This window comes from Pantherophis guttatus, chromosome 2 (genome assembly GCF_059756535.1).
Source record: "Pantherophis guttatus breed Tessera chromosome 2, ASM5975653v1, whole genome shotgun sequence".
NCBI classification, from domain to species: Eukaryota; Metazoa; Chordata; class Lepidosauria; order Squamata; family Colubridae; genus Pantherophis; species Pantherophis guttatus.
In genome coordinates, this window is record NC_142064.1 from 76,483,122 (window position 1) to 76,510,179 (window position 27,058).

General features: G+C 35.5%; 1 protein-coding gene across 13 annotated transcripts in view; it reads right to left on the reverse strand.

The window, feature by feature from the left end:
• Positions 1-27,058, reverse strand: part of NFIB (nuclear factor I B) — a 284,732-nt gene that overhangs the window by 77,501 nt on the left and 180,173 nt on the right. For 5 of the 13 annotated variants that reach the window (XR_015732277.1, XR_015732276.1, XM_087886292.1 and 2 more), the window contains exons 8-9: positions 21,511-21,689; positions 2,905-3,043 (exon numbers count right to left, since the gene is read on the reverse strand). Coding sequence is in view for 10 of the 13 variants with exons in the window: in XM_087886292.1 (XP_087742418.1) it covers positions 2,905-3,043; positions 21,511-21,689 (318 nt within the window). In the remaining 3 variants the exon portion in view is untranslated. Of the gene's footprint in view, positions 1-2,877; positions 3,044-21,510; positions 21,690-27,058 lie in introns of all 13 variants that reach the window. The other 8 variants (XR_015732275.1, XM_087886295.1, XM_087886291.1 and 5 more) reach the window with 2 other exon arrangements.

A 27,058-nucleotide genomic window follows, 5' to 3' on the forward strand; every position in this document is an offset into this window, starting at 1 on the left:
AGTTTAAGTAGATCAACACTGACATGTAATACTTAGCCAAAATATATAATTACAGATAAATAAGTGTTGGTGCCTTTTTGTGCCACAGATTTTATAAGCACTGATTTAATAGAATTAAAAGTGAGTATATTCCTCAGTAAAGCTATCTCTTGGATACACAGTGAAATTCTTTAATAAAATAAAAATATAGACTATAATCAATTTTAGATGTCATCTGTGCCATTTTTCATACTTCATTAAAAGCATACACATTAAATGATTACTATTGAAAAAGTGAAATCTTCATGCAGAAGTAAAATTTATTTAAGTATATTTTGCTATTGTAATATGTTTTTTCTCTTCAAGAACTATAATGAGTCCTCAAAAAAATACTATTACAATGTTTAATACTTCCTATGTGTCCTTAACACTATTTAACGTATTATTTGAGTAATGGTTCCTGAGTGCTCTGTTGAGATGGAACATTAGTGAAATTTAATGAAAACTCTAACAACCAGATCAAATCTGAACCACATTCCAATTCTCTTCTGACAGATGTGGTACTTTGAATCATTAAAAACTTCTTTGCTGCTGTTAAAAAGTATGAGTTTCAGAAATGAAAAATTATAAGATAAATCATTTTGAAACTATTACCTGATTAATTACATTGTACTAATGTTAGATTAATCATAGCAGAACCAATCTAACTCTCTCAAACAGCGGTTATAGTGGTTACTATCCACCAAGAGTAAGCCTCTGCCAGGGACCTGGATGCACTGTATGTCAAAGTTAAATTTACAAAAAAATCCACAGGCTTAAAATCTATTGCTGGCAGAAGAATCTGGGGTCTTTGCCAGAAAACAGCTTTTTTCTCATGCAACCATACAGGAATTTTGCCGTTTTAAGAAGTTGGGTAAGGAAAAATTCAACTCCTCTACCACTTTCTTGCTGGAATGGAAACCGTTTCACTTTCCCATCCCACACAGGATTGCTAACATACTTTCTGTTCTCATTTTAACTCTCCATTTCATTATCTACAACAATGAGTCATGGTGGCACAGTGGTTAGAGTGCAGTACTGCAGGATACTTCTGCTGACTGACTGCAATTTGGCAGTTCAAATCTCACCAGGCTCAAGATTGACTCAGCCTTCCATCCTTCCAAGGTCAGTAAAATGAGGACCCAGATTGTTGGGGACAATATGCTGATTCTGTAAACCGCTTAGAGAGGGCTGTAAAGCACTGTAAAGCGGTATATAAGTCTAAGTGCTATTGCTATGACTACATTTCAGACTTATTTCAATTGGTATCATTTTTCTTACTGGTTTAACAAGAAAGATGTTGATCTATGGACTTTGATGTCAGGTCCTGCATCTCTTATGACATAATAGCTATAGTTGCTAGGAGTTGTTTCAGCAACATCTGGAGGACCACATATTTCCTATCTCTATTTTAAATATTTTTAATTTAAATGCTTATCCATGCCCTATCAAATCATCTGACATTAACACTGATTGCAAGTACTTACTAAATGAATTATAGTCAATAAATTGTTTGTTCTATAATTGCAAAAATACATCTCAACTAATATACAGGTTTAATTCAAGGACTACTTGAACCGTTTTATGAAAACTAGTAAGATGCATTTCCAAGTGGTGGCAAAACCAAGTGGAAGCAATGAGTAAGAAAATAAATGAATGTATATATTATCCAGTGTGCAAATTTCGTGCCACTATCCTCATATCACTAGTGACCATTATGCTTGAAACTGTCCATTGAATAGGATATGGTAAGCCATTACAGCAAATGGATGGATAACACAACATGTAAAAGTTTTTTCCCCCAGTAGACTTAAATATGACTACTGTAATGTTGCAATTTGTTGAAATGATTAATGTTGGAATTTGATTCAAACAAGTTTAGAGTATTGATCTAAAACTGCAATTCCATTGAAGACTATAGGATAAAAGGCACAGTTTTGAACACAGTAAATGAATGAGTGCTACACAGAGGTTTTTAAATCTCTTCAAATATAGATATTCCGAAGGGTTCTCATTATTCTAATGAATAAAAACTCTTATGATAATTGGGTCTAATGTTGTGGAACAAGATCTGCTTTCAAGAAAGCTCACTTAGGTGCAAACAGCTGGATCTCTTCCTCTCAGGATTTCAGACATCAGCCGTTTTGCAGCTATAAATCTTGACTGTGCTTCTGGTTCTCAGAATGTCCATCTTAAATTTAAAAACTGAATGTGTTTTAATTTTCCGGTGGCAGTTGTTGGTCAAATTACTTATCGTCTTTACTGTGGCTGCACTATCAAAAAGGTTGCAGAGTAATTTGACTTTTAATAACAGTAGAATACAGGTAGTCCTCAACTTACAATCATTTCTTTAATGACTGTTCAAAGGTACAACAGCACTAAAAAAACTGATTTACAACTGGTTCTTGGACTTATACCTGTTACAGCATCTCTGTGGTCACATGATCAAAATTTGGGTGCTTGGCAACCAGCATGTATTTACGATTGCAGTGTCCCAGGGTCATGTGATTGACACTTGCAATTTTCCCAGCTGGCTTCCAACAAACCAAGTCAATTGTAAGGGAGCCAGATTCACTTAACGACCATGAGATTTACTTAACAAGGGCAGTGATTCACTTAACAACAAGTGGCAAAAATTGGGCACAACTCGCTTAACAACTATCTTGCTTAGCAATGGAAATTTTGGTTTCAATTGTGGTTGTTAAGTCGAGGACTAACTGTAAAACTATCGTGATGTTATATTATTAACTGTGAGTGTCTGCTTGGTCAAATAGGAGGAAAAGGTGCCTTTACTGGCCTGAATTGAAAAGTATTTTGATCCTTTGATGGACATTGATTTTCCCTAGGCAAAATACTTACTGGTTGCTGTAGGTGAAGATGCCTCACCTTCAGTGGATGTAGTGATGGGCTTAGTGTCTGTCATAGTCAAGGTCACAGGTCTCATCGTACTGTGATGGGGAGAGGGTGCCAAAACTGGAGTAAAATGGCCAGGCATTTTCCCTACTACTTGACCACTGCTGTTAGGCTACAAAACAAAACCAGAAGAATGCCTTGTGAAATACACATATAATGCCTTCTGTATCTTAGGGCTTCCAGAATTCTATAGCCGTAGAGTATCACTCTGACATACAAATCTTTCTTTATGAATACAATTGCAGTCTTAATGTGGGTGTGTTTAAAGCTTGTGCAACTTTTTCTTATGTACATAATTTTATCAAGTACCTATTTATCAGGTAAGAGACTCACTAGCGAAGCCATGTTTTTGATCCTAAATGTTTATCAACATCAAATAAATAAATCAGTAAAAAGAACCCAAATGTTATCACTAGATTCTGCTGATTTTATGTAGATGATTGAAAAACTCTAATCAGTTGTGTAAAAAAAAGTAAGCACACACCATGTATTTTTTTTCTTTTTTGACATGTTATCTTCATTCAAGCAATATATAAAAATAAATTGAACAAAAAAAAAAACTATGAAAAATAAAAACCATTTATTCAACCAAAATTTAACAAATGTACCATTTCCTTAAGTACATCCCTTGGCTTTAATATCTCGCCCTTTGGCAGAAACAATCTCAAGCAGACATTTCTTCTAACTATATACCAGTCTCTACATAGGCTGGAAAAGGTTTCAACCACCACCACCCATGGAAAAAAAAATTCAACTGTGTAAAAAAAAGGGGAGGGGCTGTTGAGGGGTTTCTTCAATGCACAGTGTTCAGTCCACAGCATCTCCATGGGATTTACATTGAGGTTCTGACTTGGCCATTGCAGAACTTGTATTTCTCTTCTTCCTCCTCCTCCCCACAGCTATTCCTTGGTAGATTTACTGAAATACTTAGTGTCACTGTCATGTTAAAGTTCGCTTTTGGTTGAACTTCAATCTTCTGACTGATGGTCTCACATTATCCTCAAGCATCCTCTGATAAAATGAAGAAACACCTTTATGCAACAAAGCAGTCTGAACTATAACATTTCCAATACCATGCTTTACCTTGGTATCAGGTTCTTCTGGTAAAATGCTGTCTCTGGTTTTTGCCAATCATTTCTACTGGTACTATTGACAAATAAATCTATCTTTTCCTCGTCTCTCCAGATCACATATTCCAGAAGTGCTGGACTTTGCCTAGATGTTCATGAGGAAACTTTAGCCTTGCCCTGAAGTTCTTTCTGGACGATGTTGTTCTCCTGGATGCCTTCCATGTAGATCTAATTTGTGCAGTAGACTAACAGTAGACTCATGCACTTGGGACATCAATCCTGGCAACCACCACCTGTAGGTCATATGATGAAATTCTGGGGTTTTGAGAGACTTCTTTCACATCTTGAGTTCTGCTCTCAGACTAAATTTGCTGAGATAGTCGGGGCAAATTTCTTCAACTCTGGCAAATTGGCAGTTGTTTGAAATCTTCTCCACTTGTTAGATTATTGTAGATGGCCAGTGGAATGATTGATATCCAATTGTTTGGAGATCATTTTAAATCTCTTCCCATAGGCATCACTAACCTTCTTTCTCAAACCCTCAGAGGACTTTTTCAATCTGGTGATATTGCACACTTTAACAACAACAACAAAAATTAAACTAAATGTTTGAGATTTAAATAAGGCAGATTCCTTCCAAATCCTCCCTAATAAAGACCTAATCACATGCACCTGATCTAGTTGATCTGATTCTTATTTTAGGTATTTTCTCTAGAAATTAAGTGCATGCCTACTTTTTCTACATTTTGTTTATTTAAATTACACAATGGACTGAGGTACGGTGCCTCAGTGACTTAGCGATGCTGGAGATGATGTCTGTTCCAGTGATCTGAGTCCTGGCACTGTGTGGCGGGGGTGAGTTCCTGTCACTCGCCTCAGTTTCTGTCCACCTAACTGTTCAAAATCATGATCTGTGTGAGTAGATAAATAGGTACTCCATGAAGTCAGTCAGATTCCGGTTTGGAACCTTGCCAATTGTGACACCCGTTTGCAAGGGGGCTCTGGTGAAGGGAAGGGGTCTTAGATAACACTGCAGGAAGAGACGCTTGTCTTTCTTTCTAGTGCAAGGCCAGCTCGCCTTCCTGTGGCGCACCCTGGGAAGCATGCAAGCATGCCCTAACAACACCATATGCTAATAACATCACCACCACCACAATGGACTACAAAATGTAAAAAGTGGAATGATATTTGTTTTGTCTTCTGCTTTTTAATCTAACAATATTGATCAAACATCCGTATGTTGGAATATGCTGAATTTAAAAAGAAAATAAAAATCAATGGAGTGTACTTATTTTTTCACATTATTGTTATTCAGTGGGAACAAGGAATAAAAAAAGAATTCCTAATAAGTGGTCCAGGACACCTACCAGAATCCCTCTACGGATTTGATATTAACATTACAGCGTGAGAGTTTAATTATTGCACAAGTACTGCCTATTACAAATGCAGATGCCCCTACATAACATTGGAAACTGTCTATTAGTTCAGCAGGAGGAATAACATGGTAAGTAACCATATAATTAAATAGTCAATTGCACTAAATTAATTGTAGTAAAATTAATTTGATTACTAGTAAAGATATAATAGAATCGACAATTTTATGTTTATTGCTTCAACTATTTACTTTAAAAGGATGCCTAAAAATATAGATTGTTCTTTAAAGAACGCCTTGGCAAATCCATTTGTATTCACATCAAAATACTGATAAAATGCTTCTAAAAACCTTTACCATTGTCTGTGCATGACACATGAAGTAGATATAAGCAGCTGTGTGATAAAATTAAACATATAAATATTTGTTTAACTATTAAATGATAAATGGAAGGTATGATTAAATAAGCATATCTATGTAGTCACCAATTGAGATTCAGAGAAATTATTAATAATGTACACACATTGTACTGCAGATGTATGATCCAGCTATTTCAAAATATTACGTTCTAGTAGTCATCTTTGAACAAATGAAAAATTACTTTCCAACGTTCTGGGAGCTTCAGTATAGATGTTGCTGAGTGCTGAGTACAAACATGATATATCATGAAATACGTATATTAGTTAAATGTTTATTTTGGTTAATTCTAAGATTGCAACCATTCCAAAATATCCGCAGCCATAAAATCTACAATAATTTACAGTATTCTTTCAACATTATATGTATTGATCTATTGTAACTTGTAGGACCCAGGAAGTAAAACAGAGTAAATCTATAACTAACAAAACTCAATGAAGTGATATTAGAGGTGAATGTTAATAACAGTTAAGTCCGTTTTGTGTGTGTGTGGGGGGGGGTTGTGTGTGTGTGTGTATATATACTCTGTTTGCTTGCTCTATGCCAGTGTTGAAGAACCTTTTTGGCACCGAGTGCCAAAACGGGCACGTGTGTGGGAGCGCCGGAAACCGGAAGCTGAACTTCCGGTTTCAGGCATGTGCATGTGCACTGGCCATCTGGTGTTCTGGTTTCTGACACGCATGTGAAGACCAGCTGGCCAGCGCGCACCTGAAACAAGAAGAACAAAGGACGGCGGCTGCCCTGCCCTGAGAGATGGCTCTGTGTGCCACTTCCGGCACGCATGCCATAGGTTCGCCAGCATGGCTCTATGCCTTCTTTGCTTTATTTTATTCTGTTTTTAATTCCCTTACCTGTCAAACGTAGGCTTTTTTAGATGAGATGCATGTAGACCACACATGCCAATGCTGCAAATTAGTTTAAAGTCTATACCTACTAAGCACACATTTAATTTTAAAATAATAAAAATTATTTACATCATGAAAATGGATCAAACATCTAAGGTGCCTAGAACATAAATTTCTGTCATAGTTGAGAACTAGTGCATTACTTATTTACCTAGAATCAGCAGCAGAACCAAGCTGATACAGTATACTGTATCCAGTATACTGTATCCAGAAGTGGCACGCAGAGCCATCTCTCCGGGCACGCCAGCCGCCGCCTATTGCTCTTCTGGGTTCCGGCACGTGCATGCGCTCCGGCCAGCTGGCCTTCGCGCGCACAGGAGAGGCAGAAACTGGAAGAGCAGCTTCCTGGCACACATGCGTTGCGGAGCTGCTCTTCCAGTTTCTGGTGCTCCCCGCACATGCACTCCTGTTTCAGCACTCAGTGCCAAAAAGGTTCACCAACACTGCAGGATATGATCTGTATACAAGCTGATATGTATAAAACATAACAAATATTGCAGCTACCATACTAATGTTTAAAGTTTAAATATATTTATTTTACTTAGTCTCTGTAATAAACTAGAAATATGAGGTACTGCATAACAGTACTGCAAAGTGCAAACAATGTACAACAATGCTAAAAATACTGATAAAAGTCAGCAAATTATTTAATAGATTAGTTCAATTAATGAACACTGCATTAGTTGAAATAAATTATCAAGAGATGTTTGACACTGATCTCTGACACTGACAATTTTACGGGTATAACCCAACTACAGAATTTTCCTGGTTCAATTATCTTTTGATATTTAAATTTTAATTATACAATGCTCCCTTTGATATGTGAATCCATGTACAAGTACAAAAAATATAAGTAATTACTGACAAGACCAGATAAAATGCAAGATATGTTTAATATCCACTGATATTGATGACATTTAAATGCGTAATTGTAGGGTGAAGTATCACTTTAAATGAAATTTATAATACTTTTTAACATTACAGGATGTTAAAAGAGTCATGAACAAGGTCTTTTCATAATATTTACAGTATTCAAGTGTGATGTATGGCATGTGACTGTATGGTATATTTTACCAGCCTTTAAAGGAATAGAGTCCAAAAACATAATGGTATATGGGAATGACCTTGTAAGATATACTGCCTTGGGAATGGTCAGACTGATAAGAGGAAGTATGTTGCAGCTGCATAGTGGGAAGAGCAGGAGGCTCTGGATATACCATCCCTGAGTTATTAAGCTGTAAACATGATAGTGGGAGAACTGTACTTTCAGACTTGCAAGATTCTGTTCATGTAGTTTTATAATAAAGAGGAATTAGCTTATCCAGCCATGTTTTTCTGTCTGGTGTACCTGGTGGACAAAAAGACATTTAGGTGTCTTTTATGCAGTATTTTTGCAATATTTTGTTCCATCCTAAAATATTCTCCCCAGCATTTTTTCTGAATTGTTTCTCATTTTTAAACAACAGAAATATAGCCATAAGGTTTTTAAAAAGTTTTTACTTTTGTTTATTGATGATTAAAATAAAGCTCGTCATAAATACCAAGACTTAAATGAAGAACTCAAAAGGCTCCACAATTGAACATCTAGTAGCAATAGCAACTGAAATAAATTTCACAACCCATCTACAAATATCCAGAGATACAACTCAGCTAAGAGTAGTTAGTGATAGTGTGAAGGGGATAGAGGGTGAGGAAAAATGTTGTTGGATGACCCTGTCATGCTGTGTAAGAGAACACAAAATCATGTTTAAAAGATTCCTGTAACAGGGGTGGAGTCTCTTTCAAGCAGGAATGTTATTAAATCTACTTTTTCACAAATGCGGATGGCAAAACATGAAAATGGGTCCTAATAAATGTTCCCTTAAGAATTAGCAAAGAACTTCTGCTAAATGCTTAGCATGGGAAAACAGCCTCCCAACAGGTCTATTGCATTCGTCACTAGGGCATTACTTAGATTGTTCTGAATATTACAATCAAAAACCTTTTGTTTTTGGTAATGGCCTAAAAGCTCATTGCACTGTAACTGTGAGGCTGCCACTATTTCCCCCAAAGTCTAAAATTGCTCCATGGTAGGGGAGATTAAAGTATTACCTAAAACAATTTGAACCAGTATTTTAGGTGGCAAAGTCCCATGCAGGTTGTCGCCGCTGCATTTAGGCCAAATTCTAGACTTAGCAAGGATTCAGTACACAGTGGGACTTTCCAGCAGATTTATCTCCCTCCCACCCTTGATTCAGGTTAAGTCATGAAACAAATCTGTGTGTTATATATAAAGCAAGTGACTGATACTTTGTCCTGAAAATGATCATAGCCATCATCATGGTGATTGGCAGAATATAAAACTGCATTTGCAAATTTGGAGGCCTAGTTTTGACCTCCCATTACTGATGGGCCGAGGTACCAAACGCTTGGAGTTTTATGCCCAAATTTCTTAAAACATCGATTTGGTTTATGTTAGAGCAGGGGTGTGAAACTCGCATCATCACCGCATCACGTGACATATCAGTACTTTCCCCCCTTCACTAAACCGGGCGTGGGTGTGGCCAGCATCCAGCCCACGGCCGTGAGTTTGACAGTCCTGTGTTAGAACTATTAATCTTCAGGCATGGTAATGTGGAATTATTTTCAGAAAGTATAACACAATGACTGCTTCGGAGGATAGCTTCAGCATGTGTGGAATGGAGCAGAACTACTGCTTAATATGGAGGGTTGAAATCTGGGTTTCATCACAGTTTAAGCCTGTGAGTTCATATAAAATTTTAAAAGAAGAGGTATCAGAATGTAGCTTTGCTTCATTCCTGGATTATAAGCGACAAATGCCTAATGTTCTACAGCAGACTTACACTTTTTTTTTCTTCATATAATTCCACAAACAGCAAAAACAGGCATTGGTCTACGGAACAGGCAGCCAGTTTTAATAACCTGTATAATTATCAAAAAATGGAGCAGTGAACTTGAAATATTGCAAAAACCTAGTTAAGAAGTAAACTTGATTAACATTTTAACCCTACCACATCTTTTCCCAGTCTTGTGTGACTGCTTTACAAGCTGTTTCTGTCAATCTCTGCATGGATGTGCATACCCAAACACTTGGTATCACACCAAGTGGTGTCACAAAGCAGCTACTTTAAAAAGATATGGCTGGTTTAGTGATTCAAACAGATGTACTTAATTAATAAAATTGTATCATATAATAGTTGCCTCGATCCCAAGGTATTCCTACATCTTGTCAAGCATTTCTTGAAGGATTTCCACACCCCTACATCCATTAGCAAATATATTCTGCATGCCTCTAATGCTCATGTTGTCAGAATAGATTCTAATGCATAAAAGTACACCAAGCATACTAAATTGAATTTTTCAAAACTAAATAAATTCAAGTTGATTGGAATGGGCTATTTTAAAACAGATGTTTACGATTGCAGTACAGCTCATGAAGGAATGGAGCAGCAATGATTGAACAGAACCAGAAAGGCCCAATTCTAAGTCCAAGGTATGAAAGTTCTAACATTTAGTCAGAATCCATCTTCTTACAATTTCTTGTAAATCAATTTCAAGATTTACTGGAACAAGATTCTTTACTTTCTTGTCTATGTGACACCCTTTAAGGAAAATGGCATCATATTTTTCAAGTCATCTTTTCTGATATTCAGCTCCTTCAATATCTATTCAGAGAACTTGTTTATACTTCCAGTCATTCTAATTGCCCTTTACTAAAACTTTTATTTTTTTCTGAATCTGAAATGTATTTAAATATGTATTTATTTTCTGAAATTTTCTTAAATATAATAAGTATTTATTTTCTGAATTTCTCTTAAAAATAGACTAAGAATTCAAGATCTTACCAAAGCAAATTATAATGAAATAGTTATTTCCCATTATTGGGAAATATATTTCTCCTGATGCAACATTGCTTGGGGGTGGGGGTGGGGGCACATATATTGAGCTTGCAGTCAACAACTACTACATATCAGCCAAGTAGTCCCCAACCTCTACCTGTGCATTTACTGTATTTTTCGGACTATAAGACGCACCGGTGTATAAGACGCACCAAGATTTCGAAGAGGTAAGTAAGAAAAAAAAAGTTTTTGCCCTCCCCGACCCCCAGGAGCACTCTGCAGGCCTTCCAAACCCTCTGCGCACTCCATTTTTCGCAAAAATGGGGGTGGCTTTGCACCTCAGGCCTCCAGGAGCACTCTGCAGGCCTCTCAAACCCTCTGCACGCCCAGTATTTTGAAAAAATGGGCCCTTTTTGCGAAAAATGGGGCATGTAGAGGGTTTGAGAGGCCTGCAGAGTGCCCCTGGAGCAGTGGTGGGTTGCCCCCGGTTCGCACCGGTTCTATAGAACCGGTAGTAAAACCAGAGGGAGGCTCTGTCCACTGACCCTGACGTCATCAGAAGTGATCTGCACATGCGCAGAAGCAAGGCACATGCACAGAAGCAAGGTGCGTGCCCGAGCGAAGCGAATGTGATCCCGTTGTGAACCGGTAGTAAAGGTAAGTAGAAACTACCCCTGTCCTGGGGGCTAGGGAGGGCAAAAACGGCCCCGTTTTTGTGAAATTTTTCCCTGGGATGGGATGAGCAGGGCGGGGCTTTGGGAGGCCAAAAATGGCTGTTTTCGGTGTATAAGACGTACCAACATTTTCACCCTCTTTTGGGGGGGGGGAAGTGTGTCTTATATTCTGAAAAATACAGTAAGTTCTGCTTCGTAAATAAAGAACTTTCAACTTCTATTACTCTGAACCAAATCTTTTAATATTGTGGTTATTTTTAATGTAATTTCAATTCTAGTATTAACTATCCTCCTCAATATGGTTTCATCAGCAAATTTAATAAGAACTGTCTCCACTTTCATCTAACTATTAGTGAGAGAGAGAGAAAGAGGGGGGGAAGGGTTAGGCCAAACTATGTATCTTAATTTCATGACATCCATTCCACATTTAATTAGCTTGTTAATCAGCATATGATAAGATACTTTGTCAAATAATTTGTTCACATCAATATATTATGCATAGAACATTTTCATACTCTGTTAAGGAAATTACTCAGTCAAAATTGGATCTGGCAAGATTTGTTCTTAACAAAAACGATAGTAACATGTGGATAATTACCACATGTTTTTCAAGATGCTTACAGATCAATTGCTTTAATATCTGTTCTAAAAATTTCCCAGCCATTGATGTCTGATTGACTCATCTATAGTTTGATAGATCCTCCTATTTCTAATTTTTTTGAGGTGGGGCAACATTTGCTTCCTGTCACCTGTCAAACACTCCAGGATTTCTTGAAAATATTACATATGGGCTTGAATACTGCATGAATAACTTTCATCTTTATTACAACATGTGGTTCCATGTTATCCGTCCGTCTGTCTTTATCTATTTATCTGTCTGTCTGTCTGTCTATCTCATTTATATATTCAAAAAAGGCATTGCTTGGGATTGTTCTTAACTATTAACTTTTTCTAAATGACAGAGTGACATCTATTGCAAATAGTGGGTACCCAGTGATATAGGTTAAAGAGATGCTTAGTGTAACACTAAGGACATAGCACAACTAATGGGGAATGCAAAAATTGAGAAGTGAGGGAACCTGGAATTACAGAAATAGTAAATGAAATTATGCAAAAGAGAAATTGACCATTGGTGCTTGTTGTCAACATCTATTTCAATACACATAAAGGAAGACCCTATCCATGGACATCACCTAGCACTTAATTTAGGAATCACATATTCAGACCGAAAAGATGGATTCTATTCAGCCTATACACATCTAGATACATACTGTGGTTCAGGCCATAGTGTCAACCAAACTTAGAAATTTAATGAGGGTACATATGCCAAAAACATTTAATCTGCAAGACACACATATAGAATATTTCAGTCTTTAATCATATATTGGCATATTTCTATTTGTTTTCTTTGTTATTTCTTTTGTTTTCTTTTAAATAGCTCATATTCGATCCCAGAATCCCCTTGTTATTTGGTCAATCAAAAATTAACCATACTACAAGTGTGAGTATATAAACATACACTGATGTTTCATTTCTAATTCAAGCAAACCAGCATTTCATTATTTTAAAAGAGAAAAATATTTGCAGTTCTTCAGCTGAATCCAGCCGCTTTCGTCTGTTCTACATATCTGTGGTCCATATTTTTTTAAATTTAATTTTTACAATAATTGTGACTGCAATATAACTTTTTGTATATTTAGCACTTTTCTTTATTCTCTGTGTTTCCCATTATGTTTTCTAACTTTTGCTAACATGATAAAAGTACGTTCCCTACAAAAAATGTTTCTGTTGTAACAAGAATTATATTTCAAGGAATGCATGGGTAATACTAGTCTCATTAACTTCCTGAATCCATTCTGTTGTCTAATGTTCTAATTAATAGAGCCAGTTTATTACTACAACTATCACTTTTCCTGTCCCAAACATCCATACTTCAAAAAAGTTAGTTTTATTTCTACAGCACATAAAAAATTAACCTCTAAATGAATGAAAAACTTTTTGAACATAACCACTCATTTGGGAACCTAGGTTTTTTTTCTTCTTTCATTTGCTTTGGTCACAAATTTCACAATGACCACTTTGAAACACCCACTTGGTCGTGCAGGAATGAGCATTATGTTAATTATTATGCTACCATCACTAAAAATAAGGTACGGCAGTGCTTTTGAATTTTCTACATTGTTAACATGTTGTTCTTTATTTCACACTGCGTTCTTTAATTTTTTACGCGACTACTGAAATCTCTTGCAAATTTGCTACGAGTTTCCCCTTTGTTATTTAAGGGCACTAAAAAATAATACAAGAATATGCCACTCATTCACTCTTCTTTCCCAAGTGAAATAAAAAATGCCCTTGCAGAATTTGAATTCAGCTGTAAAACAACTGGCATCAACCATATGTTCAGATAACTAATCACTCAACCAGAAATCAAGTCAGGAAAAAAATAGTACACAAAGGGGGAAATGGGGTATTCTAATAAATATTTGCTTAACTAGCCACACACTAATCATGAAACAACTGTACTATTCAATCACACAAAGGTAACATTAAAAATTATATCAACTTATTTAAGAGTAACTTGTAGTTTCAATTTCTGTCCAGAAGGACAACTTAAGAGGGAATTTAATTTCTCATTCTCAGTCAGCAGAGGAATACACCGGAGAGAAAAAGAGGATCTAAAAGCAGTACATCCAAACCACTGTGAAGTATATATTATTTAGAAAATACTGTATACTATAATTTTAAAGTACCTGTCAAGCATTATGTTCATTTTTGTAATGTGGAACACAGGATGGTCGGTTAGCCTAACTGGCCATAATGTTCTAATAAGAAAATAAAAGTAAGAAAATGGCTACCTATGTTGGGAAATTTACTGTATTTGCCAAGCACAAGGTATCTAGATTTCTCAGCATGCTTTCCACAACCAATAACTAATTATATTCTGAGTTGTCTTCTTTATTTTTCACCATAGCTTACAAAAACTGAAAAGGTTATCAATGTTCTATGTAGTTTTGATGAGACAATAAAATACCTGGAAATATTAAGGCTCTGCCATTCCATTTTTGGGGGGGATAAGAAAGAATAGGTCATTAGAATTCTATACTAGTAGTTCTGGAAATTATTTTGAACATGAAATAAAGATTTGTATAAAGAATCGTCATATACAATTCTTTGAATAAAAAAAAAAATCCCTTCATTCTTCTTGTAGTTATGAGTTGCAATGAGGGGTGGGATTGAAAAATGTTAGCAACTGGTTCTCTGCCCGGTTGCTGGGTGGGCATGGCCATGGGGGTGTGGCCTATTTGGCCTCCTGCACCACAGCGGAAAAGCATTTTTGCCCTCCCCTGGGCTCCGGAGGCCCTCTGGAGGCCAGAAACGGGCCTGTTTCAGGACTTCCTGAAGGCCTATTTTTTCACCCTCCCAGAGCCTCCGCACGGGCCCTGCGCTTACCTGGCATCCAAAATGGGCCACGTGAAGACTCCTGGGAGGGGACGGGCAGGGTAGGCGGGGTCAGCCAATCCTTGCAACTACCGGTTCGGCAAACCAGATATAAAATCAGCATCCAGTTTGCCCGAACTGGTCCGAATGTATGGAATACAACAGATGGCAGAATCAAGAAATAAGTTAAAATCCCAAGTGGAAAACCTAAATATCTCTGATGATGACAAATCTGAAAACCTGAAAAGAAATGCCAGATCTATGGGTGACAACAGAAAGGAATATGCACTTCTATAAGACCCAATCTAACATGGCCACCTTTTTAAAAAAAACAAACTTACCCACCAGACTTCTTTTTTTCTTTTTGTTACTGGGTGTTTTTACTATCATTTATTATAAACCTGAAGATAGAGTCTATTTTTGTTGTTATAAATATTGGGGGGTGGCTTTTAGTTTGGGAGATAGAACAGAAATGTTTGAAATTTCTCTACTGCAAAAGGGGAACTTTCATTCCAGAACAATCTATTCTTTTAATTTTCTTAAAGGAAAATTAGTAATGAAGTAACTACTTTAAAACACAGCATATATTTTATTGATATGGAATCAAGTAATGATGATTAATACTTATTCAAGGCTTAAACAAAAACCCAGAAAAACTAAAGAACTAGTTCAAGAAACCAACAATAATGGAAATAAAGTTTATTCGCCATTATGAGTGAGCGGGTTTTGGCTACTTACAAAAGAAGCAAATTTCCTGAATGGTTTTTGGCATGGTAGCTTATTTGAATATCATTCAATCTGAACATTTTATTCACTGGACCACTTACAAATATATTCAAAAATAATTCCAAATATGTTACCATGTTAATGTATAATTATCAAAATAAACTTGTATTATTAGCATATTGGTAAATTTTGAGAATTATATTTTAAATGACTTTTTATAATCGAAAAAACAAGTTCACCATTTCACCCAAATGAACTTAAACTAACATGTCTTTTCTATAAACTTGATTGAATAAATCTTGTGTATAAAAAGTGCAAGTAATCACACCCACAGAATAATTTTATCCTGAATAAGGAAAATTAAATTACTTCACATGTGTTTTATAATACATTCTTGTTAAATTTCTAAAAATGCAAATAGTTTCCACAATTCAAAACCCCATAAGTATTTTATTCATATAAAATTGTATTCATATTTCCAATCAAAACCAGCTTTTACTATTATAGTTGTCTAGTTACTATTATAATTTTGGTGTCAATAAAAATCTTTATGACTTTTCCAAAAAGTTTTCCATTCTAACCAATTTCTACTCAAAAAACAAATTCTATCTAAAGATCAAACATTATTCTCTCTAGCATGCAATTTTAATATATCTACAACTGCTTGTCCTAAACCTTAACAATTATTTGCTATAAAATACTAAAAAGTGCTTCAGCATTGCAAAATAATATACATAACAAAGTTTTTTTGCATAACAAAGGGCTACAAAATGAACTGCTGTCATAGCTGTCTTGTTACATCAATTACCAGAATAATTTTAGCATTATCAACTATAAAAGTTTAAGTAATAATTCTAATGGTGGGGAGAGTGCGGGGTGTGACAATGGAGCAGAAGGACAGGAAACCTCTACCATCTCAACATATCAATTCTCAAGGATAGGGTCTGTACTCAGGATTCTATAAGGATAATAACAAATTTGCCTTACAAGACAGTCATTAACACTGAGTCATTAACCTTGGTAAAGCATCAATACAATAATTCATCAATACCAGCTCACATAGATTTCATGCATCAAAACTAATCATCCCAAAGCCAAATGATTCTTTGGTTTAGCAGAAGCAGCCTTGGTTTCCTGCATATTTGCTCACATGTAATTAAATGCAATTACACTGCAAAACTACAGCTAAATCCCTGAGAGTTTGATAATGAATTCTGCTTACAGAATGTGACAAACTTAAAAATAAAAAAAAAGGCAAAAAAAATTAGTTTCAAAACTGCTATATGAGTTTTAACTTTAACTGATCTTAATGTAAATGTCTAACATTGCACAATGGTTCAGTGGTTGAGGAAGTTTAAATAAAGATGTCATGCTACGATTTTATTTTATTTTTTATATTATGAATAATAATATCATCACAACAGTTACTTGAAAACAACACTGAATGAATATGCTGTGAGGTGAGAAAAGCATAATGGAATTCGACATGGCATTTGTACAGATGGAATTTTGGAAATTATTATAATCACATGGGTTTAAATAGAATGCATATTGGTTTGGCTCAAACTGCAAATGGTAGAGTCGTTCACAATACTTGCTTGATACTTTTTGAAAAAGGAATCTTTGTACTACAATCTACTGGATAAAAATCTTGGCATCACTGTATACCAATGTATTTACATTGCAGAATGTAATTCTAACCTATTTCTACAATACAGCTAATTGTAGTTGTGTACATTTATATAATTTTCCCAAAGTCCTATTTTATGAAAATGTAAAGGAGAGGACAACTGTTTTCACAATATTAGGATTCATTAGGCCCCTAGGCAATTACAGATTTCCTTCATATAGAAATTACTGGCTTGAGTACAAACATTTGTTGAATACAGGAAGTCCCCAGGTATGAACCTCTGGATTACAAACAACCAAGTACAAATGGGCTTCTTGTAGTACTCAAAATGGTGGACAACCAACCACAATGAAATCTAATTCAAGGGAAAAAAGCAGGTGCACTGAACAAGAAGAAGCTATGGCTGAATGGTGTAGGATCATCTACTTTCCTTCATTGCATTTCCAAGTCCAGCTCCCTCCTTGGCTTGTGCTTTGCACACCTCCCTGCTTGCATATACACAATTCCCGCTTCTGCCTGGGGTCTGCACACAGTCTGGCCTATTTTCAGCAGTTCATAATAAGACATTTGATTAAATAACTTATTCCGGTTTAAATGCAAATTTGGTTTGAGACAGAGTTAGAAACAGAACTTGTCCTTAATGTAGGAAATTGCTTTAACCAAAAGGAATTGCAGAACATTTCAGTAACTCCTCCAAACATCTTGATGGGCTCAGCTGGTGGTCAGTAGGGGCCATTTGATTTAATAAATAAATATACCTTGTTTTATGTAATTAAAGACTTAATTCCGGAGAGTTTAATTTTCTTTCAGCTATCCAACAGGCTATTATTACAGTTTCAAAAGTATTTTCTATGCAACAACTGAAAAATCAGGTGATGTAGTACAAAAATGGCAGGTAAAATTTGCAAAATATTCACTGTGCTAGAGCAAAAAGAAAAATGCTGTGCTAGAGCAAAAAGAAAAAAAAACAAAAACTGAACAGCAGTAGAAGAGAAAAAAGGCCAGCAAAAAACAAAATACCAAAATGCCTAAATTCTTGCATTATATAATCAACAATGGGAGCAGCATTCTTTGAGCATGCATTCCAAATTGAAGAAAAGATTCCTGCCAAATTTGAGTTCTAGAAACTTTCATATGAAGATGTAGGTAGGACCAGACACAGATGTGTGAATCTCAGAAACTGCAAAGAAGAATTTAAACTCCATAGTTTAGCTTAATAATTCTGCCATTCTATAAACAAAACCATAAACACATAATTATTAATGGGAGACACATCTTCTCAAATCACAGTAATATTCGGGAATTATCCTTTCCTAATTATGTTTTGCAATATTAAAGATGCAATTAGCAAGGCAGCAAAAGATAAAGTTAATACTGATTTTTTAAAAGCTCTTAATGTTACAAATTTGATAATGGGACCAAATTTAAAAATTATTGATTAATATGAATATATGTATTTCTTAAGTAAATGTACAATAGAAGATAGGTTTTATTTGCATTTTCAGATAATAATGTCTAGTTAAAGACCTCATTTTAGACTAAAAGCCAACAATAAAAATAATAGATTTTCCACAATTAATTAACAGTAAGGACTTCTAATTGATATCTTAATTAGACTTTATAATTAATGGAAATGTTATACTAACTAAAATGAATTCCTATGAACCATTAACCCATCTGTGCTTTAACAGCAGAAATAATAGTAATAACAGTAAGATTCTGACAGCATTTTGTATGTTAGACTCTAAGTTATGTTTACTATATTGGGATTTAGTACTACTTATATATTAAATTTGGCATTTAATATTGATAATGAACATAAATCATCTAAGAAAAATTATTTATGTGATAAAAGTTGTAATGCAGTTCTTATTTATTTGAGAATATCCCATCATGGTCCAAGAGACTTTGGGCTTAGAATGTGGTTTATTTTTAGTTTGAAAAAATAAATGTAAAAATTTATGCTTGATGATAACTTTCTTGAGAAGCAAATATTTGTCATGCATAGCTGCCAGAATATCCAAATCAGAATTAATAGGGTACTCTGTTCTTTAGTCATATGTGTGTTCCAGAAGGTGGTGCTGGGAGACTATTCTTCAACCATTATTATTTTTGCTTTAGGGAATAAAGTTCTTCTATTTTCATTAAAAAATTAAATATTTTTTCAAAGCTATCCATCATTACTGATACAGTATTAGTTTGTAGTTCTCGTTAGATCAACCTTCAAATTGTACATAGTGACTAAATTCCAGCTCTATATAAGTAAGCAGTACACATATTTTTGGACTCAAGGATATAAGAAATGGTGGATCATCTATTTTAGAAAAAAAAGTTTTTTAATTGAAAGTAGAAGATAACAACTATGAAGTTGTTTTGGATATAACATTTGTCTAGAATCACATGAAAACGTATCAACAACTCTGGTTACCTCATTCAGAACTAGATAGGAATTTGCCATAGTATTTCAGGCAGACTTTGACTTATAGTCATCAACTTAGTGATTATTCAAAGTTTCAACAGTTGTGTTCCCCCCTCTCCTCAATCCTGTGACCAGGCACACAGCATCTGGGCCACATTTATGGCCGTTTGCAGCATCCCACAGTCACAGCATTTACTATGAAAATGGGACTTACTTCTTAAGGTCATTTGCTTAACAATAACCACAAAAAAGGTCATAAAATTGGGACAGCCACATGAGCTGCTTTACCACTATCATGAATTAAAACTGATGGACATGCTCCATTATGGTCATGTCCATCACAGTTGTTACAGGTCTACCTGTCCATGATTTGGCAACTTCTAAACAGGACTTAAATTAAATTATTAAATCATGCTGAATGTGGAGCTACGTAAAATAGATTAAATTAAAATATTGCTGACTAAGATAGTACATAAAGCACGTATTATTAATTTTGTGAGAATTCTAATGAGTTTTACATCGCTTCCAAACCAAATAAAAGAGCCTTGGTAGTACAGTGGTTTAATGCACCCTGTTATTAACACAGCTGCCTGAAATTTCTGCAGGTTCGAATCTTACCAGGCTCAAGGTTGACTCAGCCTTCCATCCTTTCTAAGGTAGGTTAAATGAGGACCCAGTTTGTGGGGGCAATAAGCTGACTTTGTATAAATATACAAAAGTATGAAGGCTATTGCTTAACGCATTGTAAGCTGTCCTGAGTCTCCGGAGAAGGGCGGCATATAAATCAAATTAAAAAAAAATTTTTTTTAAATGCTGGTCTTAAATTTGTAAAGTCCTAAATAATGTGGATTCAAAATGCTTGATAGAATGCTTCTATGGAAGGAGGTGTGATAGATATCAAGTCATCCTTTCTCAATTTCCTGAACCTAGATCTCCTTTCTGAAGGATAGATGTTGCCTGACTCAGTCTGCATACTTGGTTCTAATAAGAGAATAGAAACTTTGTACTGCTGATTTTTAAATGGTTGTTTATATTATTGCTTGTAAATTTTGGTTAGCCTTCTGTTATACTTTTATAGACATTGTTTTTTGCCGTGTTTGTACTTTAATGTGAAAAATGCAAAGTTGAACAGCAGCTTAGAAACTAAACTGTATCAATCAAAATCTTCTTGAAATGAAAGCAACACAAAAAAATGATTTTTTTCAGAAACTTGTACGCAAGACAAAAAAAATAGGAATCAAACTCTGCAATAAAGTGTACATTATACTTCCGATATTATACAGTTCATACATGCAACATGTGGACGTTATTATAAGAAGGCAGTTGTAACCAAGTCTTTTGTAAATCACTTCTCTGGTTTAAAAATTGCATTATTACCATGCTAAAAACATGTCTGAACTGACACATAACCATGTGCAATTGTTCTTATCAAACTAACCACTTCATCTTCATTTTTTAATACAGTTCACTGCTACCTTTCTCCACCACTTCAAACACTTGCCAAATATACTCAGAATACTGAAAAGCAGTATGCAATTCAAAAGACTTTATGTAAATAGCAAACTATAAATAGGCTTGCATGCTCTTTTTGTGTGTGTTTACATTAGCACATTCTTGACTTCTCCCTGAATCAAGCACTTCAGACTTATTTTATGCACAGTAACTGCCATAAATGGCTATAAGTTAGATACAAAAGAAGATCTAGCAGACTTTAGACAAAAAAGTAGGAAAAGGTACATGTTCAACCAGCTCCCTTCATTCAATACACAAAGCAAAGATTCAGAATAGTTCCCAGTTCAGAAAAAGAAATCCTAGCATGTTCTGATCCCATGTAGCTATGCTACATCTATATATCATTCCAAAATCAGCTAATGATCCAAAAAGCACTAAGGGTTTGAATATGGCCACAAGTAGCCATCCACCTTTTATATGGTCAAATGATAACAAAATGCTGAAGGTTTTTTTAAAAATTATATTACAAGATTCAATCTGAGCAAAACAAATGCAAGCATCCAATCTGAAACGTGTTACAAAAAAATTCATCCCACGACTATTCATCCCAAGACCATATTATTGGCTGTTACAGTACCTGGCTGGTTTGTGGACTGGACGGGTCATAAGAATAATTCTTCAAAGTATCCTGAGGATTCAGGTGAGGAGGATATCGGATAGTTGGGTGAGAGAAATAGCTAGATGGGGCAGGAGGAAGAATAGCTTGTGGTGGAAATGGCAATGGTGAAGGTGGAGGTGGAGTTCTAGTTGAGATGACTAGAGAGAAAGAAGAACACAAGTTATTTAGTATCTTTTTTATAATAAAATTCAGCACATAAGACAGTAGAGAAAAATCTAAATCAAACAATACAAAATAGTTTATTTTCTTTCCATCCATCCCATTTTTAACCTACAACCTTTTGAACCACTAGTCCTTCATACTCGAAGTGTCTCAGGAGATAGTTATTTCTTTAGTGATGCAATTTTGCTTTATTGTGCATATTTACTCTATTGTGCATACTTCTGCATAGAGCATTGCATTTCAGAAAATATATTTCAGTTATCAAATACAATCTAAAACTAAGGTAAATCAATAAAATTAAAACTATAAAACTTTTTTTTTATTGAAAGTTAAGAGACATAGTCCGAAGAAGCAGCAAATGATTCAACAATACTTTCCGCTATACCCTAGCTAAATGCACGTGAAAGGGTGGGAGGGTGGGGAATAATTACTAAGCAATAACACCATGAATAATTAGCAACCCATTGTGAAAATGCTAATGAATGTTCAACTTAAGGGCCTGGGAAAATCTTTCACCCAAGATCTCTCTGAACAAAAAGGCTATCATATCCCATACAGATTTTTTCCCTTGCATTTCTCTACCATGCAATTGTGTACTAAATCTAAAAACACTCAGCAAAGTCCTCAGCAATAAAGGGAATGTACAGATTATCTTGTTATTGCAGTTAGTACTTCAGAGATGGGAGATACATTATAATTCAATCATTAATATCATTTCATTTATATATAAGATATATTGTGTGATAAAAACATAAACAAGAAATGGGAAGAAAAAAAATGAACAAATGTTATGATGTTGCTATTGTCATATGGGGACAATAAATATATAGCTATAGCTTTAACTAATTAAATTAATATACCGTCCATCTCACTCTGCAAAGCAATGCCTAGAGTGTAGCTTTACAACCCTATTTCATACAAATTATTATTTATTTTTCGAATATATTTCTCTGGCATGATGAGTGTTATCTTCACTGCTTCTAGCTTTAATATTGTACAAATCATTTTATCTCTATCATTACTTAGGCCTGGGATGACTCTGACCACGGCCTAAAAGCAATATATTCTAAATACAAATTCTGCCTTATGAAATACTTGTTTCAAATGAACTTGAGGCTAATGCAGAATGTATTGTAGAATGCAGAATGCATTTTTTATGTTCCACTTTCATCTACTTTTTTCCTCTTGGCTAAATTGTTTTTATAATTCATTCAAAGGTAAAAAGTAACCTTAGTTTCTCCTTTTATCCCCACAACAATGAAGTTGGGGCAAGAGAGTGAGTGACTGACCCCAAATCCCCAGTAAGTGGGTCAAGTGGGGAGTAGGATTAGGTCTGTCCCGCTCTTATCCAATGCTTAAACCTCTGTGCTGGAGGAGATCCTTTTCACAATGGCAATTATGGGCTTGGCCAAAAAACTTTCGCTCAATCAAAAAGACACTGAAAATCTGAAGTTCAGATGCCCTCAAGCATTACATTGCTAAACAACAGTTCAGCCGCAGGGGCTTCCATAAGATCTAAAAATGAAAGGACAAATTCTTCTTAAATTATATTTGGGACCTGCCATTGATTTGAGTAAGCAAATGGTAACAAAAACCTTAGCATAAGGCTAGGGAAATTCAAATTGACTGGCCAATGAAAATCCACTCCTTTCATAAACATGACTGTGGGGAAAATTCAGTATCAGAAGAGCCCTTGATATAAGGGCTATAATGATGTCACTTCAGTTCACAGAAAGGCCTTCCTATTATTTAACTACCTCTTAAATGATACGTTTACACAGCTGAAAATTTGAAGTTTTAAAAAAGACTTTCATTAAAGTACACTATAAGCTGTCAATTTTATTTTATTTATTTATTTATTTTATTTATTTAATTTGTATACCGCCCTACTCCTGAAGGACTCAGGGCGGTGAACAGCCAAACAGTAAAAATACATAAATACAAAATTTAAAAACAAAGTAAAATCGAATTAAACAAATTTGGCCCAAAACATATTAAAACCCCAATCATTTAAAAAACCAATTTAAAATTTGCGTAATTAAAAAGAGGGAAAAAGATTAGGCCAGGCCCGCCTGGTGGAATAAAAAGGTCTTAAGAGCGCGGCTGAAGGTGCGCAGATCCGGGATCCTCCCTATCTCCGGGGGGAGCTCGTTCCAGATCGTAGGTGCCTCTACAGAGAAGGTTCTCCCCCTAGGGGCCGCCAGTCGACATTGTTTGGCCGACGGCACCCAGAGGTCTTATTCCTTTTCCACACATACAGAAGGAAAAAAAACCCAAACTGTTTTCTTGAAGTATCAACATACATCAATGACACTACATTCTTTTATTAAAAATAAGTTATGTCCCTAGACATTTTAAAAAGGAGTAAAATCAACTGTGGCAAAATAAAAATCTCAAGTAAAATGCTTTTTACGTTTTTACAAATAACAATGTCTAGCTAAAGTTTAAGGATTTCCAGTCGAGGGCCAACAAATAATAGATAATCTTCACTATACTAAACTGTTTGAGACCATCATACTTGATAGATCTTCCTGAGTAAGCAAAAAAGAATTGAGCTTTATCATTATAAAATTCCACATTTATTTCATGCGGTTACAGAAGCAATGCTATCAATACCATGTGTTTATCCAGCTGCATGAACTAATAGCTCCCAAATAAACTAAATAAGGGAGGCAATGTGGAAGAGGAGGAAGGAAATTAAATAGATTCATCTTATAAAGTGAGCTCTAGGAGATGGCTACACCACACCACCCCCACTCATTCTTTGCCCTAATAGTAGCCACATAGCTACTTCATTGAAACAATATCTGGAAAGGCTTGAAAACATGATTTGCCACCTAGGCTGGGAATTAGGTAACATGGGTAAAAATCCAGTGGTGGGATTCAGCCAGTTTGCACCACTTCGGGAGAACCGGTTGTTAACTTTCTGAGCAGTTTGGCAAACCGGTTGTTGGAAGAAATCATTAGGGCAGAGAACCGGTTGTTAAATTACTTGAATCCCACCACTGTATAAATCCTACTGATTAGCTGCATTGCTAGTGAAATTGAATGTGCTTTCCTTTAGATTATGCTTTTTTAAATGATTCTTAATGATTTCGTTGTTTTTAATGGTTTTTATTGTTACTTTTCTGGTGATTTTGTTGTTTTGGTATTAACTCTGTATGCTATTCAGAGTCCCATATATTAGATGGGCAGCTATAAAAATATACTAAATAAAGATATAAATGAAATAATTACTGACAGTATCTTGCTGGTCTGACACTGAACATCAAATTAAAATTGTTGGGTAAAGAATTTAGTTGTAGGCTAAATTCATGCCTTCATGTTTTACAATCACTATGATAAAAATATAATTTATAAATTTGATAGTAAATAATAAAGCAACCTATCAGAGAAATTTTAAATAGTCACCAGGTGCAAAATCTTGCTTGAGCTATCCCAATAAAAATGCTACATGGGGTTATTTTATTCCAAGTTCAAAATATAATTTTGCTGCTCAGTTTTTGATAATGAAGGCAGGTCTTTTTTCTATCCACAAAGCTTTTAAAATGTTACAACTCTAAAAGGACAAATATAGTGTTTCACTATGACTGAAATAAATTAAAAAATGAGTTTCTTAGCCAATACTCAATCTTTTATCCTATATAGTTCACTTAATACAACAAATTCTACCACTTTTGTGCATTCCCCCAAAATCTGCTTAAATAGCTATGTAACTTTTTGGGGGTACAGACCAATGACTGTAAACCCACTGCCAAACTGCTCTCCAGTTAGGAAGCTAATCTGCCTTTCTATCAGGGGTGAAATGTAAAATTTGTTACTACCGGTTCTGTGGGCGTGGCTTGGTGGGGGGGTGTTAATGTGACTGGGTGGGTGTGGCCAACTTTTTTTTTTTAACTTTTCAAAGCATTTTTTCTAATGCTTTGAAAAGCCTCTGCTGATCAGGGAACTCAGCTGGGATCGTCAGAGAGGCATTTTTAAAAATATCTCTCTGCTGATCAGGAAACAGCTGGAATCGTCAGAGAGGCATTTTTAAAAATATCTCTCTGCCGATCAGACAACTCAGCTGGGATCGTCAGAGACTTTTCAAAGCATTTTTTTTACCACCTCTTTGGCCAAGAGGTTGCAGAAAAAAATGCTTTGAAAAGCCTCTGACTATCCCAGCTGAGCCACGCGATCATCAGAGGCTTTTTTTTTTTACTTTTAAAAGCATTTTTTCATCAGAAGAGGTTGTAGAAAAAATGCTTTTAAAAGTAAAAAAAAAAAAAGACTCCTGCAGGTCAGTTGGGCATGGTGGGGGAGGGGGGGCGCAGGGATTTTTGCTACGAGTTCTCCGAACCACCCGCCGTCATCGCTACCGGATCGGGCGATCTGGTCTCAACCGGGAACATTTCACCCCTGCTTTCTATAGCTTGAATCCATTATTCTATATCCTTCACAAAATGAGAAAGATCTTGAAGTTCTGTGATGTGATATCTTTCAGGTATTTAAAGCATGCTACCATGGCCTCTTCAGCTGTCTTTTTCTAACGCTAAAGATAACAACTCCCCCCCCCAAGCAACTTCACTGAACCTGTTTCAACTTCAATGAATCCCTGTTATGCCCCAAACTGAACACAATTCACAAGGTGGAACCTCAAAAGTACCATTAGTTCACAATGTAGTGATTAAATAACTGGCTGGAATGACTTCCTGTGCATTTATCACACCTGTGTAAAAGACTGAGTCAGACTCAAAGTATCGGAATGACTATGGAAAGCCCCAAACATGACTAGAACTTTGTCCAATATATCAGTTTCGTAGGAATTTAAGAGCTGCAGGGTAGGTTTAGCTTTTAATGAGCCAAAGCTTACTGTCTTACCAGAGACAACTGTCCTCCTTTCCACAAAACACCAGGCTCTACATTGGTGTTTAAAAGCCAATTTTTTTATGTTGCCCTTCCCCAGCTTCCTTTAATCATCTGTATTTTAACGGCTTGTTTTTATTTATGTATTTATTCATTGTGAGGAGTGTTGATTACTGCCAACTGCATAAACAAGTCCCTGCAGTTTTCTTAGCAAGTGGTTTGCCATTGCTAACTTCCTAGAATTGAGCAAAAGTGACTGGCCCACTGTCACCCAGTTCACTTTGGGTCCAAGACAGGACTAGACTTCAGTGTCTCCTAATGTTAAGGCATTAGGTTTCTAGCCTAATGCCTTAACCACATCAAACTTGTTCAACGTGTTTTTATTGTACTATTTTTCTGATTATTCACAAAGTTTTTAATGACAAATATATTAAAAAAAACCTTTAATAAATAACAATGCCCAAAACTCTTATTCAAACCTTACATGTATTCCCAGAAT